The sequence below is a fragment of the Callorhinus ursinus genome, unplaced genomic scaffold (assembly GCF_003265705.2).
Source record: "Callorhinus ursinus isolate GAN/ISIS: 27379988/994484 unplaced genomic scaffold, GSC_fseal_2.0 scaffold72, whole genome shotgun sequence".
Classification (NCBI taxonomy): Eukaryota; Metazoa; Chordata; class Mammalia; order Carnivora; family Otariidae; genus Callorhinus; species Callorhinus ursinus.
The window spans coordinates 147,097-165,361 of NW_027397134.1; the positions used below are offsets into that span (position 1 = coordinate 147,097).

General features: G+C 51.0%; 1 protein-coding gene across 5 annotated transcripts in view; it reads left to right on the forward strand.

The window, feature by feature from the left end:
- Positions 1-18,265, forward strand: part of SGSM1 (small G protein signaling modulator 1) — an 86,111-nt gene that overhangs the window by 36,947 nt on the left and 30,899 nt on the right. For 2 of the 5 annotated variants that reach the window (XM_025858106.2, XM_025858108.2), the window contains 9 exons: positions 1,828-1,895; positions 2,172-2,317; positions 2,451-2,582; positions 5,504-5,628; positions 9,039-9,106; positions 10,172-10,335; positions 10,705-10,837; positions 14,196-14,360; positions 16,256-16,394. In XM_025858106.2, coding sequence (XP_025713891.1) covers positions 1,828-1,895; positions 2,172-2,317; positions 2,451-2,582; positions 5,504-5,628; positions 9,039-9,106; positions 10,172-10,335; positions 10,705-10,837; positions 14,196-14,360; positions 16,256-16,394 — 1,140 coding nt within the window. The remainder of the gene's footprint in view (positions 1-1,827; positions 1,896-2,171; positions 2,318-2,450; positions 2,583-5,503; positions 5,629-9,038; positions 9,107-10,171; positions 10,336-10,704; positions 10,838-14,195; positions 14,361-16,255; positions 16,395-18,265) is intronic. The other 3 variants (XM_025858109.2, XM_025858110.2, XM_025858107.2) reach the window with 2 other exon arrangements.

Here is an 18,265-nt window from a genome sequence, read left to right on the forward strand (position 1 = left end):
GGAACAGCAGGTGCAAAGGCCGGGAGGCAGGAGAGGAACTGGAAGAAATCCAGGCCCTGGAGTCCAATTAATCTCTTCATCTTCTAGTAAATTGTGACACATCTTTGCCCTGTGCCCTAGCATGGATTCAGGGCCTCTGTAGTTATTGCCTTTGGCATATGACCTTGTATTTTCTACTGAATAAGTCAGTCAAAAGGAATTAGCGGTTTATTTCAGCTATAATGCCAACCTCTTTCTTCATCAAACTTATTTTTTTAGATTCACATAGAAGTTGTAACATTAGTACAGAGTCTCCTCTACCCTTGGTGATAACATCCTCCATAACCATAGTACAAGGATCAAAATAGGAGATTGCCATTGGCAAAATACTGTTAACTGAACAACAGAATTTATTTGGATTTCACTAGTTTTTACATACACTCAGTTTTTTTTCTGTATAGTTCTATGGAATTTTAACACACGTATAGTTTTGTATAACCAACACCACAGTCAGGACACGGAACTGTTCCAGCAAAACCTGTCACCCCTAAGGAGCTCCCTTGGACCACCCTTGATGGGTCACATCTTGCTCCCAATTCTACCTGCTATTTTTAAAGGCAGTATTCCCAAGGTTTATGATCAGGTAACTGGGCTGAATTTTGGAATGGAAACTGCGTGGCAGAGTGGAAAGTGTCTTGAAGCCTTATCTTCAGATTTGACGCCAAAACGTATAAGCTTGCTGCTGAGCATGTACAGGGCATGTCAGTTCTGCTTCAGCCAATATTCTGGTGGATCGAAGATTCCTCTGGGGTAAAATTACAATGATATTGCCACCATTTCACAAGAACTTCCTGGTGGCAAAGTCTGTGCTGTTGCCGTACAAGCAGGTCAACATTTAATCCTCCCAACAACTTGGGCAGGTGAGTTTTGTCATTCTTCCCATTTTACAGGTGAGGACACTGAAGCTCAGGGAAGGTAGTCACCTGCCCAGGGACACACAGCGAGGGTGGGAATGGCTGAGCCGGGCGCCCACTCATTCTGTCTCCCTCCGGATGCTGTGTTCTTCACCCCCTGCTGTAGAATGGGAAGAGGCAGGCTGGTTGGATGTAACCGACATTCACCTGCTGTGTGGCCTCCAACAAGTCACTTCCCCTCTCTGAGCCTGAGACCCCTCAGGAGGGTAGAACAAGGTCTTTTCCAACTCTAGAATTCTGTTTCTAGATTGTATGAGTTGACGAAGAATTAGAAGCCACTACACAACAACTCAAACAAAGAAACAAAAAGCAAAAACAGCACAAACATTGTATTATTGCCCGCATCACAAGTTATTTTGAAGAGCCAGAAGCCAGGGGGCACTCTTGAGCACATCAGGCCAGCAGCATCCACATTAGTTGTCTGGGCAGGAAGTCCTATTAAGACAGCTTTCCGGGGCACACCACAGCTAAAAAGCATCTTGTTGCCTCAGTAACATTAGAAGGGCAGACAACATCCAAGCCCCTAAGCGATTTGCCATCTGAAATGGAAGATGTGGTCGAAGTCAATAGAACCAGCCAGGAGCCACTTTGTAATCATTATTCCTGTTACTCGCATTCGGGCTGTATCATACAGCCATGTATTAAGCAGTTACGGGCCAAACATGGTGCCAAGTGCCTCACATCTGTTGTCTCTCTCAGAAAGCCTTCCAACAGCCTTAGGAGATATACTTTTATTACACCCATTTTATAGATGCAGCATCTGAGGCTCAGAGAGGTGACAAGAGGGAGACCTGCTCTTAACCACCAGGTCAGAGTCCATTGTGCGCCCTCTGCCGGTCGCCATCCAAACCTGCCTGTCCTTTTCTCTTGCTAGTAAGTACTACGAGAAGGAAGCCCTCCTGATGGACCCGGTGGACGGCCCCATCCTTGCGTCTTTGTTGGGTAAGTGGTCCAGTGCTCTGAGCTTCCTCTGGGCCTCTGGGCTCCGCTCACTGGTGCATCATCTCCCTCCAGCCTCCTCCATCAAAACGTACCTGTTCCCTGGCTCTGACTCCCTGGGGTCTGGTGCTGGCCTCTCCTTAGGAGGACCGTGAGGCATACTCACCAGCTGGAGGGGAGAAGCGGTGAAATCGGTGGCCCATCAGCGAGGGGTGGGGGGGTAGATGGGAGGGTGGACTGCCCGGGGCTCTGGATTCCCAGCCCCCGTATGCCCCGCAGTGGGGCCCTGTGCCCTGGAGTACACCAAGATGAAGACTGCGGACCACTTCTGGACTGACCCCTCGGCGGATGAGCTGGTGCAGAGGCATCGCATCCACAGCTCACACCTGCGCCAGGACTCCCCCACCAAGCGTCCGGCCCTCTGTGTGAGTAGGGGTGGGCTGCAGGGCCCTGGGAGGGAGCTGGGCTGGGTTCCAGACTTGGTGTGGAGGTGGGGAATGGAGTGGGGCCCTGAGGGTCAGCCCAGGCCTCATCCTCCACCCCCTCTATCACGGCCAGATCCAGAAGAGGCATTCGAGTGGCAGCATGGACGACCGACCATCCCTCTCTGCCCGTGACTATGTAGAGTCCCTGCATCAGAACTCCCGGGCCACGCTGCTCTATGGCAAGAACAATGTTCTGGTTCAGCCGGTGAGAGAGGTCTTGGGCCCAGATCTTCCATGGGTGGCAGGCAGCGGGGGGGGGGGGGTCTGTCTTCAGGTTACAGAGGAGGAGTTTCCTCTGGCTCCAGGTTGCTCATCCATTCATTCATCCGCCTACCCACATACCTGTCTCTTCATTCACCTACGAGTAGTCCATCTCTCCATCCATTCATCCATGTGACAACATTTCCTTCTATTTATCCATCCATCCATCCAACTATTCATCCATCCATCCATCCATCTTTATATCCATCCATTTAGTCATCCATCCATCCATCCACCCCTCTTTACATCTGTCCATTCAGTCATTCATCCATGCATTCATCCATCCACCTACCCACATACCTGTCTCTTCATTCATCTACTAGTACTCCATCTCTCATCCATTCATCCATATGACATTTCTTTCTACCTACCCATCCATCCATCCATCCATCCATCCATCCATCCATCCATCCACGTATCTATCCACCCATCTTTATATCCATCCATCAACCCATCTTTACATCTGTCTGTTCATCCATCCATCTTCATATCCAGCCATTCAGTTATCCATCCATCCACCCACCCATCTTTACATGCATCCACCCACCTATCCAACTATTTGTCCATTTATCTTCCAATCTATCTCTCCACTCACCTGTCCACCCAGCTGTCTATCCATCCATTCTCTCTTGTTATCACTCACTCATTCAGCAGATATTTGTACTGAACCTTCTATGAACTAGATGCTTAGGATATCAAGATAAACATCTTCATGGTTAATATTTATGGAGCACTTCCTATGTGTCAGACACCATGCTAAGTGCTTTTAACTGTACTAACTCATTTAAAGCTCACAACAACCATTTGAGGCAAAGAGTCTTATCAAAGGTGATAACACTGAGGTGTGCACAGTGGGGAGGAAGGGGCAAAGTTATGCTTTGAATTCAGGCTGCCCACTGTGAGAGTCTGTATCATTTATCAGTTACCTTCTCTGCCCCAGGACTGGTCCAGGCCCCAGAGATGGGTGGTGAGCAAGGCACATGAATCCCTGCCCTCAAGCGATAGATATCCCCTTTGCTCTTCCCTTCCTGAGACCACCTGGATCAGTGTGGTATTTGGGCTCAGTTAGGAGGAAACAGAGGGAGAGCTGCTGGCCACTCCAGCTCTGTGGTCACAGTTGCGATCACTGGGTGACCCTGAGCAAGTCACTTCTCCCTCTGAGCCTTAGAATCCTCATCACAGGGGGTACAAGATCCTATCTCCTCAGATCTAAGAAGCTATGAATTTAACACGCCCCATTTTTAAACATAACCATCAGGAAGTAAAAAATGCTATTAGGTTATATAAAATGTTTTCTCACTACTTGGAAATTTTATTTTACACTTTTTAAAAAGTTTTATTTTATTATATTAGTCACCATACAGTACATCATTAGTTTTTGATGTGGTGATCCTCGATTGTATTTTACACTTTTTGAAAAAGCTCTTTGAGACTTTATCTGGATATACTTCTTTTTTAAATCATGCATTATACTTGTAACTACACACAAAGGAACATATAATTATTTTAAAAGATTTTATTTATATATTTGACACAGAGAGAGAGACAGAAATAGTGACAGAGAGAGAAAGCACACAAGCAGGGGGAGTGGCAGGCAGAGGGAGAGGGAAAAGCTCCTCGCTGAGCAGGGAACCCTCATGTGGGACTCGATCTTAGGACCCTGGGCTCATGACCTAAGCAGAAGGCAGGTGTTTCACTGACTGAGCCACCCAGGCGCCCCAAGGGAACATGTAATTGACATTTGTTAGTTAAGATAGTCCTAAAATGGGGCACCTGGGTGGCTCAGTCGTTAAGCGTCTGCCTTCGGCTCAGGTCATGATCCCGGGGTGCTGGGATTGAGCCCCGAGTCAGGCTCCTTGCTCAGCGGGGAGCCTGCTTCTCCCTCTCCCTCTGCAGTTGCCCCTGCTTGCGTGTGCACTCTCTCTCCCTCTGTCAAATAAATAAATAATATCTTAAAAAAAAAACTGAATTGAAGTAACGGCGTCTGAACAGCTAGGCCTGAGTTTGCATGAGATTGGGCAGTGGCCACTATGTCATGATCGTGAGATGCCACTCATTAGGAGACGCATCCCCATTTCAGGTCCATTAAAATGTGAAACCCATTCATGAAGTAGTGCTCCATCATGGGGCTGTGGGCATGTGTGGTTAAATGGGGACCATGCGTACGATGCCGAGCCATGCTTGGTGCACGCACTAGGTGCTCAGTAAATGTCAGCTGTCTATCTCCATGTGTTGTTTGGGTGAATTTGGTGGAGAAGTTGCCTTCTCTAGGTGTGAGGCTTGACTTCCCTCCCTTACACCCCACTTGGGATAAAGCAGAGTGAGCAGGTGAGAAGTTCTGCAGGCTAGTTGGGAAGACAAAGGGTCAGGCTGCTGGTCAGGGAGTATGGTGTGGGTATTGGGGAGGGGGATTCTGGAAAATTTCTGTGGATGGGATAGAGCTCAGCTGCCCTCTTTTTCTCCCTTAAGACTGGCCAAAATGATGCCAGATAAATGCCTTCTGTGAAGGAGAGGGTGGTATTGTAGAGGGGTAGAGCCCCTTCCTGATTCTAAAGAGCCGCCAACCCCGCCCTTGCAGCAGGGCCCCTGGACCTTGGTTGAGGGGGGGAGGTGGAAATATGAAAGTGAGGGGAGGCGGGCAGAGAGCTTTCATAGCTGGATCTACAGAACCCATCCTGGGGGTTGGTTACAAACTGCTTTGCTTAGCATGGCCGCCTGGAAGGCAGGATCTTCCAAATGGCCATGGCCTTGGAGGGCGTGACCCCAGCCTCTTGGTTCTGATTATGCCTCCTAAGTCAGATGGGCTGGGGTCCGTGATCCCTGTGACTCTGGCGCCTTGACCAAGCCTGCGCCCTCTCTCTGCAGAGGGATGATATGGAGGCTGTGCCAGGGTACCTGTCCCTGCACCAGACAGCTGACGTCATGACCTTGAAATGGACGCCTAACCAGCTGATGAACGGGTCGATGGGGGACCTGGACTATGAGAAGAGGTAGGGTTCTGTGTCCCTCTCCTACCCTTGACATGGGGGAAGTTTGTGCTCTGTCCTTCGTGCCCTGGCCCACTGCTCGGTCTGGTTGTTGCAGCTGCTTGGGTAGCTCATTGGGAAGATCTAGAAACCAGCTAGAAAAATCTTAGGGCATGGGAGTTAGGCAAACCCTGGTCAAAACACCCAGAGGGAGAAATCTTAACAAAGATCTGGGAAGCCTGCCAATGGCAAATATTCCCCCATCTGCAGCCTCCCTTCTCATCACTCAGTCAAGAAGGGAAGCGGGAGGCGTTGGTTGGTGGGCATCTGGTCCAGGGCTGCGTCTCCCTGTGATATCCTGCAATCTCTAAGGCTCAGCAAAGGCTTTGGGGTCATGCTCCGAAGAAACTCAGAAACCACGGATTCCCTGCTGCAACCCCTTCTTCCTGCACAATTAGGGAAGGGCCCTAGAAGGAACACAAGCAGAGGGAAGGCACTGTGCCAAGTGTGGCCAGCCAGATTATTTCAGCTTGAGGAGTCCTGGCAGCTAGATACAAAATAAGGGCTCTTTTCACGGAACAGAAGCAGAACACCATTACCGTGTTCTGTTTCATGTTAGGCTTCAGTGTGAGGAACCTCAGGGCTTGATGTGATTATTGCTGTTCTCTAAGCTGAGCACTTCCTGTGCAGAGGTGGCCATCTGTCTGCAGAGACAGTCAATGGGAGGTACAGTCCATTTTAGGCTGGGCCACATAACTCAGCTCCTGCCAGACTCCAGAGTTTCTGATCAAGGAACTCTCCCCGAGGAACAGTGCGAGGCCGAGATGCCCTTGGCCCGGGACGGTTATTTCAGCCCTGTTCATCTTAAACCCTAGCCCTTCCCTGACTTCCCAGCTGAATTTGGATCACACGGAGCCCTGAATCTCCTTCGTAGCATTTGTAAAATCGTGCTCACGTAATACATTGTGCCCACCTATTGCTGTTGCATTCTAGACCTCATTTCCATGAAGGCAAGTAATCTTTAGTCCTCACGTCTTCTGTCCAGCACCTGCCACCCATCCTGGCACGAAGCCAGTGCTCGGATAATCTCTGTGAAACAAAGCAGGGAAGTCAGGGGACCTGGATTCGTTCATCAGATATTAATGGAGCACCTGCAGTGTGCTAGGCGCTGTGCTAAATACCACGTGACCCAGCAGTTCTACTCTAGGAAGCTGTTAAAAATACGTAAAATGAAAACGGAAGCTCAGCTCTTGCTCCTTCCCAGCTGAGTGATCTTGGACAGTGAGCTTCACCTTCCCGAGCCTCAGTTTGTTCATCTGATGTAAAATGGGGATGTGGTAGTGGAACCTCCGCGCACAGGAAAGAGTCCCTTAGAAAATGCAGGTAAAGCTTTTAGGCGGGAGGCTGGAACCTGGAGGCTGTTGGTGTCAAGTTACACAGCTCCAAAGGAACTGGGGCCACAGCTCCTCTTCGTTGGTGTCTGGTGGTAGTTGGAGAGTTGCTTTGTTTATTGGGCGCCCTAGGGTATTCACCATTAACTCTGAATATTCTCTGAACATCTTGCAGATGTGAGCAAAACCCAGTCGCTGTCCAGTTCAGCACCTCTCGGGGAGACAGGAGAAAACAGACCATTGCCACCCTAGGTGATGGGCACGATGTGGGAGTCTGGGGAAGGACCTCCTGGCCAAGACTCACATGCAAGGGGCTCCATAGAGGCTGCTACTCTGAAAACCCTCGTGTGCTTGGCTGCCCTCCGAGGACATTCCCTCCATGGGCCCTGGCAAGGCTGACTCTGGTGCAGACCAGTGCAGGAAGGTCCCTTAGAGAGCTTCTCTTCCAACTTCCTCATGTTCCAGCTAGGAAAACTGACACCCAGAGAGGAGAAGGGACTGATTCTGTGTAGTTGGTGGAAGTAGGATTTGAAGTCTGACCTTGAAGCCTGTGTTGGTTCGGGTCCTTTCAAGATGCGGGTGCGGACAGAGTTAGACACGCGAGAGAGCTGTAATGTGGAGGCATCTGTGCAGAGTGAAAGGGAGGAGCAGAGGAGGCGGGCAGGACCTTCAGACCACGAAGCTGGTCTGACCCCTGTGAACAGGGAGGGGAAGGAAGGAAGGGGTGGGAAGAGTCTCAGATGCTGCCGTTCTTAGAATGTTCCGCCAGATCCATTGGGAGTCCCTGGGCTAAAGTTAACCTTTATTCTGGGGTACCCCTATCCTGTGGGAATAGGCCCACACTAACACCCCCATGTGCTCAGCCCTGGCTGAGAGCATCCCAAGGGAAGCGTGGCCTTGGTGCAAATGTGTTGGTGGATCCAGGGGGCGGCCTCTGAAGCTGTTGGTCAGCTCTGCCCGCCGCCCCCCCCAGCAAGATCTGAAGGATACCTGCTCAGTGCATTCCCCGGACCACACAAAACCCCAGTTCCTGTGAGCCCCACCTCCATGGTCATCTAAGGGGAAAAGTGATCTGTTTCAGGACAGCAGTAGGCTTTGATCTCCAAAGGGAAAACCTTAAGTATGTCAGCACAGAGATCATTTACCCAGTACTTTTTTTTAACGTATTAGCACTATGTTGAGCCCTTCAAATACATGATTCCACTTAATCATCACAACAGCACTCTGCGGTGGGTAATTATTATCACCCATTTTACAGAGAAGGAAACTGAGGCTCATAGAAGCCCTCAAGGCACACTGCTGGGACCTGTAGGATCAAAGCTGTTGAATGGCTATTCTAACCATATGGGCGCACGGTGGCCTCACATTGGGGTCTGAGTCAAGACTCTTAGGTACCAGTGACAGGGAACCAAACTCAGGTTGACTTAAGCATTGGCTCCCATGAACTGGAAAGTTCTGGGGTTGTGGCTTCAGGCATGGCTGGATCCAGGGACACAAATGATAAGGACCTGAACTCTTCCCATCTCTCGGTTCTGCTTTCCTATGGATGCCATTGCCAGGCAGCCTTTTTCTTGCCACGGCCCCCTCCATTTCCAGACTTCTGTCATCTTTGCCCCTACTCTGCTAGCAGAAAGGAGCATCCTTTCCCCAGTTTATTCTAACATGACTCCAACAGTTGAGCCTCATGGGTTCTGCTTGGGTTGCGGGGACATCCCTGAACCAATCACTGTGGCTAGAACAGTGGAATATGCCGGGGTCAGATGGCCATTTCTGGAATCCTGGCATAGAGGGTGGGTGGGTGGACTCAGCCTCAGCCACATGGACTGGGGGGGAAGGGAGGAGTGTTCCTTAGAAAATTGGGGTGCTGGGACCAGAAGAAGGGGAGAGAGATTCTGGGAAGCCTGGAATACAGATGTTAGAGACAGATGGGTCCTAGTGAGAAGGGTGCAGGAGCCCACGGGTGTGGTCTTCTGGTCTCCTGGGCCCTTTGCCACGATGAGGTGAGCAAGCATCCTGTGGACCTAACCATCCCTCCCCTTCTAGCGTCTACTGGGACTATGCCATGACCATCCGCCTAGAGGAGATTGTGTACCTGCACTGCCACCAGCAAGGTAGGGACCGTGGGGGGAGCACGGGGCTGGGGTGTTCCTTCTGGCTCCCCTGCCTGGCCCCACCTCCTTATTACCTGTGCAGCCTCAAACAAGTGACTTCTCGCTGAGCCTCGGTTTCCCCATCTGTAAAATGTAATCACAACAGCACCTGCTCCTGGCGTTGTTGTGAACCTCCTGCGACGTATGATAAGAGCTCAGCACCAAACCCATGGTGTTAGCTGCTGACACGTACTGAGCTCCTGTGGTGTGCCAAGCAGGGCTCTAAACAGCTTGGCACAAAGTCACACAGCCTGGAAGCTCCCGAGTTTGGACTTGAAATCAGGTCTTTGTCATTCCAAAGCCTATGCTCTGAAGATCTGGGATTAATGAATAGGGTTCTCCCTTAAAGCTCAGAGAAGGTACATTTGGAACAGAGAAGGCCATCCTGCTGTAGAAAGCAAGGGATCCATGCCCCACCAAGGCACAAAATATTAAGCTTATTTAGTGAGACACACCTAGGTTCAGATCCAGGCCCTACTGTGCAGCCCTGGGAAAATTACATAGCCTCTCTGAGCCGTGGTTCCATCATTTGTAAAATAGACAATAATGGATAAACCTCATAGGTCTATTTTGAGTATTCCAATAAGACACTGCCTTTAACGTGCTGTGCTTACATACAGTAAGTGTTCAATACGTGCTAGCAAGTCACATATTGCTCTGAGAAGCGATAGGTCTGAAAGCCTCCATACAAAAATAGGTCGGGTTGATTCATAGAGCGTGCTTGAGGGACATCGGATGTTTAGGGACATCATTTCTCTTTGGTGGGTGACTTCACGGAGACCAACCATACTCTTCTGGACCACGTCCTATACTACCCGGTCAGCAACCATGGCAGGTGGGATTTAATAGGCTCAGGGGAGGTAAAAACTGCCTTTGACCTTCTGCCCAGGCCTTTCCCAGAGCCTTGGAGCAGGTCCCTGGGTCTGGCTTGGCATGCCTGGGGGGATGTGTGTGCCGGGAGGGCCCCATCCCCATGCCTCATAGTGACTTCCCGCTGGGTCTTCTCTGGCCGGGTCATGGTGGCAGTGGACAGCGGCGGGACAGTGGTGCTGGTCAGCCAGGACGGGATCCAGAGGCCGCCCTTCCGCTTCCCCAAGGGAGGCCACCTCCTGCAGTTCCTCTCGTGCCTGGAAAATGGGCTGCTCCCTCATGGGCAGCTGGACCCTCCACTCTGGTCTCAGCGGGGAAAGGTGAGTGATCGCGGGGGACCCAGGGAGGCTGGAGTGGGGGTCAGCCATGGGGAGTGGTCATTTTTTTAAGAGAGAGAGAGAGAGGAGCGTGCACACGTGCACAAGTGGGGTGGGGAAGGGGTGGATGAGAGGGAGAATCCCAAGCTCGGGGCTCAATCTCCCAACCCTGAGATCATGACCTGAGCTGAAATCAAGAGTCGGAGGCTTAACCGACTGAGCCACCCAGACGCCTGGGGAGTGGACCTTTCTTGCCCGTGGATCCTTATGTGGCTTTGTGAGCACATACGTACCCCACTGAACCCCTCAGGCTGTGCAGATTGTGAGGACAGGTATATCCCAAGGACTATGCAATGGGACACGTTCTTTCAGGGCAAGGTATTTCCCAAACTGCGCAAGCGAAGCCCTCAGGGTTCCGCCGAGTCCACGTCTTCAGACAAGGAAGATGATGAGGCCACAGATTACGTGTTCAGGATCATCTACCCCGGCATGCAGTCTGAATTCGGTAAGCTGCCCCATCTCTGGGCCCCCTGGATCCACCGGTTAGCTGTTAATGAAAATGATTCCAAGTGTCCGGGATTAGAAGACAAGTGGTCTGGACTCTGGGGCCAACGGGGCGGGGGGCGGGGGGAGGACCTGAAACCGGGAAGTTAGTATCTCGGTTCCCCCCAAATGAGAACCACGTGCTACTTGGCTTAATAAAGATGCACCTGACCAGGAGGTGGCGTGGGGTACTGGCCGTGGGCTCTGGAATCCTGGTCCAGAGGGGCAAGTCACTTCACCCTCTGTGTCTTGGTTTCCCCATCTGCAAAATGGGGATGTTCACAGCACCTGCGTCGTAGGGCCCTTGTGGGGATTAAATGAGATAAGGCTCTTGGCACAGAACACGTACGTTTTAGCCGCTACCACACCGTTGTTCTTTTACTTAGCTATATTGTCAGGATTCGATGAGTTAAAGAGCTGACCAACGTCAAGTCTGTAGAATAAAGTCCCGCACCCAGTAGGCCCTCAGTAAATGACCGTGAAAACTGCAGAGGGGAAGCAAAGCACCGGGAGGCGGCACACGGGACGCTGATGTATGTCCAGCGCTTTGCACTGCAACTGCCTTGGTGTAGATGCTTGGTCAACGCAGACTGTTGCTTTCACGGTCATCATTACCACGGGGTCATCATGAGGGTTAAATGAGCTAATGTTTGAAAAGTTCTCCAAAAGAGGCCTGGCATTTATTAGGCACCGTATGGATGTCTGTTCAGCAACTCAATATTAAGCTGTAGGTTCCTTCTGTCCACCCCATTTTATTTAACCTTTGTGGTGGCCCTGTTGTTCCATTTGATGGGTAACAGCTCTGAGCCTCCCCTTGCTTTAGTGACCACAGCCGGGCCGTGAGAGACTCTCTTGAAAGCAGATGTCCTCCTGGCAAGGGTGGGCTAACCGTGCCAGGCCAGTTCATGCTCTGGCTCTCATCCACCGCTGAATTGGATCAGGGGTGCAGGGCAGGCTTGGCGGCTTGTAGGACGTCAGGCAGCATCCCTGGTCTCCCCCAACTAACCGCCAAGTAGCAGATCTGCCCCCACCCTGGCCACCAAGTGGTGACAACCAGAAATGTCTCCAGGCACTGCCAGGTGCCATCTGGGAGCACAATCGCCCTCGGTTGAGAAAAGCACACATCCCTGCGTTCACCTCCGCCCCTGCAGTGTGGCCAAGTGACTTGCCCTCTCCGGATCTCATTTCCTTGTCTGTAGAATCAGGAGAACAGCACCTCCCCAGCCAGGATCTTATTCTGAGGAGTCCGTGTGATGGTGTGTCAGACACCTCATGTGAAATGCCTGACAGATGCTCAGTGAGTAATAGGTACCATGTGTGGAGCGCCACTGTGTGCCAAGCCTGCCTTTGTCTCTCCAAAGTTGTAACTAATTTAACCCTCACCACCGCCCTCCTAGGCAGGTGCCAGTGTCCTCACCGACCCCCGTTTTTCAGAAAAGGAAACTGAGGCCCAGACAGGTTAAGAAACTGGCCCAGAGTGGCACAGCTAATCCGCAGCGTGGTTGGAATTTAAACCCGGGCGCCCTGGCTCCAGAGATTGTGCCTCTCACAACCACTCCTTGCGGATTGTTTTCACCCGGATGCGGGGATATTGTGGTTTCACCCGCTTCAGCCCCAAGCTCAGATTCAGCCCACATGGCAATGGTGCCCCATCCATCCTTGGTTGATTTTTTTTTAGGGGCCTGAGCCCCTCAGAGCTAACACAATCAATCATGTATGGTTTTCATCTTTGAGAACAAGGAAGTCCTTTCTGAAGAAGTGCCTAAATCAGAAATGGGCAGACTTCTTCCTGTCGTCCAAATTTGGCCCACTGCCTATTTTTGTAAATAAAGTTTTATCGGAACACAGCCACGCCCATTCATATCCATATTGTGTGTGGCTGCTTTCACACCATAGCAACGGAGTGGGATTATTGTGACAGAGACCGTGTGGCCCACAAAGCCAAAAATATTTTCTATCTGGCCCTTTATAGAAAATCTTTGCAGATGCCTGCTTTAAGTAATAAGAGAGAAGACTTTGGCCCTGTGGGGAGGGATGACGTGGCCATAAGCGGTTCTAAACCCCCTCTCAGTGTCTTCTGGCCTCTGTCGTCACCACCTGGTCCTTGTGCACAGAGGCAGAGACGAGTTCTGAAACATGGAGACAGGTTCAGAGTCAGAGGAGGGCATTTTCAGACTCCTGTGTTGCTGGGACTGTCTGTACCATCTGGCATGGTAGGCGTGAGCCGCGTGTGGCTCCCCAGCACTTGAAATGCAGTGAGTTCGAATGGAGATGTGCCTTAAGTGTAAAAGACACACTGCATTCTGAAGATTCTGCAGCAACAACAGAAAAGAATGCAAAAAAATCTCACCAGTAATTTTATATTGATTCTGTATTAAAATGGTAATGTTAGGGATACACTGGGTTAAACAGAATATATTGTTGAAATTGATTTCATCTGTTTCTTTTCCCCCTTTTAGTGTGGCTACTAGAAACTTCTAAATTAAGCATGTGGCTCAGGGTGGATTCCTATTGAACAGAGCTGGTCTAGGGCAGGGTCGACAAATTGGACTGAATAATTGTGTGTTTGGTGGGGGGGGGGGGGTGTCTTGTGCATTATAGGAAGGTAAGCACCATCCCTAGCCTCTACCCACTGGATAAATGCCAGTTACATCTAGCAAATTCTCAGGTTATGATGACAAAAAAATGTCTCCAGACATCGCCAAATGTCCTTGAGGGGCCAGAATTGCCCCAGTTGAGAACTGCTGGTCTAGATAGAGCATGGATGATGTTGCGGGGGTATCAGTGAGGGGAGTATGAATAAGGTCGGGGTCTGATGCCCTGGGTCGGAATCCCAGCTCCACTGTTTGTTCGATGGGTGGTCTTGGGCATGATGCTTACATCTGTGCTTCAGTTCCCAAATCTGTGAAAGGGGATAATAATAGTACTTGCTATCAGTAAATGATAGCGGAAAGAGAAAGGGGACCTTGGTCAGAAAGAGCTGTTAACGCCAATTACCACCTGCTGGGGCTGTGGGTGGTTAAGTACTGTTGTCATTCTGAGCCTCCGTTTCCCCTTCTGCAGAATGGGAGAAGAGGTGCATCCCTTACGGGGTAGGATGATAAAGCAATCCCATGCCTGCACAACAGCCAGCACATAGTAGGGCATTTTATAAACATCAGGCATTCTTTCTTCCTCGAAGCCAACACAGTACATGGGAACTGTGCAGAGCTGGGCAGAGGAGAGGTAAAGCCCCGAGGAGTGGGTTCCTTGGCTGTTTCAGTGTTCTGCCCACCCCAGACATTTCATTTCACTGGTACTTTTTGTTTTTTTGTCTCAAGTTGCTCCTGACCCCCTGGGCAGCACTGCCCCCAACTCCGAGAGCCTCGCCTGGACGGTGGTTCCTGCCGGCCGGTCCGTGCTGGTGGTGGCCAGGGGCAGTCAGTGGGCGCAAGCCAGATGGGACGCCACCCTCCCCAGGCCGAGCCTGAAGCAACAGCCCCCCAGTAACGTCTGGGCTCCTCCCACGCCTGGGGCCGGGTGCTGGCCACCTCTGCCATGTTGTCATTTGAGTCTTGGTTCCCCGGGGCGGGAGACAAATGATGCCGTCACGCTGTCCAGCCTCCACGTGGCAGGATGCAGCTTGGAGTGTTGTGGGATCCGTAAGGAAAGGGTCCACTGGTGATGCCGGTGGAGTGTGAGGGGCTGGGGCCAAGGCATACTGGCCACACCTTGCTGAAACTGATCAGTGCTTCCCTGAGATTGGCAGAGAACTGGGGATGCTTTTCTAGAACATTTTACAGGGGCTCACTGGTCTTTCTTGGCCAGCTCATCAGTGAGTCAGCTTGGGGAGGAGCTTTCTGCACTACCCATGGGTAGAACTGCCCTGTCAGCTACTGAGCTCTGATGACAAGTGGCCCTGGGTCCACAGCTCCCCCCACCTTGCAGCCCGAGGGAAGAGGCCAGGGATTGCCAGTCGTCCTTGAGGGGGGATGGCCTATGGGGCAGATGCGCACCCTTCTCAATTTCCTAGGTCAGCGCTTGGCAACCTAGGGCCCACAGGCCGGAGACAACCTTATTCAGTATGACCCATGAGCTAAGAACGGTTTTTACTTTTTTTTTTTTTTTTTTTTTTTTTTAGTGATTGACAAAAATCCAAAGCAGAGTAATATTTGCGACCTGTGAAAAATGATATGAAACTCAGATTTCAGTGTCCATAAAGAAAGTTTTATTGGAACATAGCCATGCTCACGTGTTTGCATCTTGTGGATGGCTCTTTTTGCATTCTGACGGCAAAGTTCAGTGATTTGTGATCGCGGCCAAGTGGTTCAGAAACCCTAAAATCTTTACTGCCTGGCCCGTGACGGAATATGTTTACTGAACCCTGTCCTGGAGAAAATAAAATGTTTGCACCTGTCTGGAACTGCCAAGAGGCCAGGAAGTTAACGGCAGAAATTGTAATGTGTGAGTCACCGTTGTGTTTGTCCTGCAGCTCTGCAGACGGGGTGGTTTCCATGGAGCTGGGAGAGAAGGCAGTGAGGGAAACTCTTAGGTGCTGTATCCTGGGAGCCTGTGATCAGGAGTCACCAGTATGCGTGTTAGGAGATTGGTCATGCCCTCTTGGTTCTCGAACGTGGTGCTGTTATCAGCATTGTTTTTTGCTATACAGACTTAAGGCCTGTATCTCCAGGAGGTTTAAATTCAGTAGGTCGGGGGTGGGATACAGGCATATGGCTTTTTAACAAGCGCCCCTCCCCACCCCCGCATGACTCTGGGTGGGAGTCGCCCACCTGCTTGAGACCCGTTGGTGGAAGAGCCATATGGCTCAGGATGATGGACAGTGCAGGTGGCCTCATCAGCAGGAACTCCATTGAGTCCCTTGCCCTTGGGTGCCCTGCCTCATGTGTTGAGTTAGGCTCCCTTCTGTCTCCCCATTAGAGACTCTCTCTCCCAGAGAGTCTATCTCTGGGGACTCAGGACCATCAGCCTTCCCCAGAAGCCCCCAGCAGGCTCCTCTTCCTTCTTGTCAGCCTCCCGTGAGGACACTTGAATGACAACATGGTGAGGCTCGGCCTCCTGCTCTGGGACTGGGTCTCTTTCCTTGGCTCTTGTCTCTCTCTCTCTTTCCCCCCATGCCCCACTTATTCCTCTCTCTTTAGCTGTCGTCAGCTCTGCCTGTCTGCCGAGGGCCCCAAATCTCGGTGGTGGCTTTCACTGGATCAGATGGGCTCAAAGGTCTGGGTCAGATGATGATTGGGGTCGCTGTCTCCGACTATCACATTCAGGGTCTTTCCCTGTCCCTGTGCTGGCCTAGGGGCAAGCTGCTTGCTTTGGGATGAGGTTTCTGTGACCCACACGGGCTTAACCGGGGCTCTTGCTCCATCCCTCGTGTCCATCACAGTCCCCCAGGACCTGATGGATGTCTCCGTGAGCAACCTACCGCCCCTATGGCAACCCAGCCCCCGGAAGTCCTCCTGCTCATCCTGTTCACAGAGTGGCTTGGCCGATGGTGGCTCATCCAATGGGTGCAACCATGAGAGGTATGAGGGCCTTAATCTGTGGGTGGAGGGTATGGAAGGATTTGCCAAAGATTTATAGATGCCCATTTCTTGCCCAGCACTGAATTCAGAGGAGGAACATAGGCTATGGACTCCTCGAGGTCTGGGTTAAATCCTAGCCTCGTGAAGTCCTAGCTATCGGAGCTCCCTTCCATGTATCAGTCAGGATAACCAAGGTAATGTTGCAGTAACAAACAGTCCTGAAATCTCAGTGGCTCAGTACAACAAAGGTTGATTCATCGTGCATACTGTGTGTCTATCGTGGGTCGGCTGGGGGCTCTGCTTGCCCCACATTAAAGGGCCTGGCTGATGGAGCCACACCATCTCGAATATTCCCAGTCACAGTGACAGAGGGAAAGGCAGCTCTGGGGTGCCTGGATGACAATGAAATGCTCCACCCTGAATGCAGCACATACTCTTTCTGCTCACACCTCATTGACCCCATCCACCACAGGCCATGAAGCGCAGTCCTATCATGCTCCTGGAAGGCAGAAACTAGAAATACTACTCACTGCTAACCACACGTGCCTCAGTTTGCTCCTCCGCTGAATGGGGATACAAATGCTTGCTTTGTATAGCTATCGTAAGGACAAATCAGATACTGGTCTAACATGGCCAGCAGGTGGGACCCAGCACCTGGCAATGTTCAGTAAGTGATGCTTCTTATTTTATTGGATAAAGTTCGATCCCCAGATCATCTCTTTCCTGGCCCATAGATCTCGTGTGTCTTCAGGGCTGCGCAGTGCAATAATAGGACTGGTCTTGTTTCCCAACTGACGCCACATGGCCTGGCTGGGGATAATGGAATCCCTTTTTCCATGCCGGGCCTCTGGCCCAATGGGTGGTCCAGTCTTCAGCCATAAGAGCTTAAGGGGTGGGAGCTGACATCACATTTTTGCAGTGATCTAAGGCCTAGCTTTCAGCATGTGGTCCAGAAGCAGAATCTGCATTTAACAGGATCCTAAGATCATGTGTGCACTTTTCAGTTTGAGAAGCACTCTTGTAACCAGAGAGTCTCTCATGTCTGTGTGCATCAGAATCACCAGGGGGAGGTGACACTGGTTCCGAGACAACTTCCTTAGGGGTCCTGATTGAGTAGGTCTGTGCAGGGCCCAGGAATCTGCACATTGGAGAAATTCCAAGTGATTCTTGGGCTATGGTCCATGGGCCATTGAAAAATGCTGTTCTAACCTAGTACGCCCTCTCATGGCATCTGCTTACACACCTGTAGTGACGGGGAGCTCACCACCTTTCAAATGGCCAAGTCCACTGTGGGACAGCTGTCTGTGTTAGGCTGTTCTTAAGTAAACTGAGCAAGCCTGAGTCCCACCAACCTGAGGGCACAATGAGGGTGATTTTAATGTTTAATGCCTCCATGTGTGTAACTGGAGTACTTTAGCCATGCCTCCTTCTTGTCTTTTTGAGATTTCCTGGGTGTCCCCCAGATGTCCTGAGAAAAAAATATGCAGATATTCCTCCACTCTGTTCTCTGCAAGGACGCACAACACTCCTATCAGCAGTCCTTGATTTCCCCAACAGTGCTGGGGCCTTTACTCCCCTCTCCTCTTTCAGCCAAAACAGCCCCCCTCCAATTCCCACACAAGAAGGAGCTCTGAGGCATCACCTGCCTCACAGTCAGCCAGACTCTGAGTCCTGGTTTGGCTCAGTTTGGTTTAGCTGGCTGACTTCGGAACTCCGAACTCTTTGTGCAAGTGACAGAAACCCACTTCAGACTGGTTCAAATACAAAAGAAAATCTCGACAGAACTGAGGAGTCTAGAGGTGCGATGACTTCAGGCACCGTGGGCTCCAGACGCTCAGAACACAAATCTCTGTTTCTTCAGCTCTTGCCTC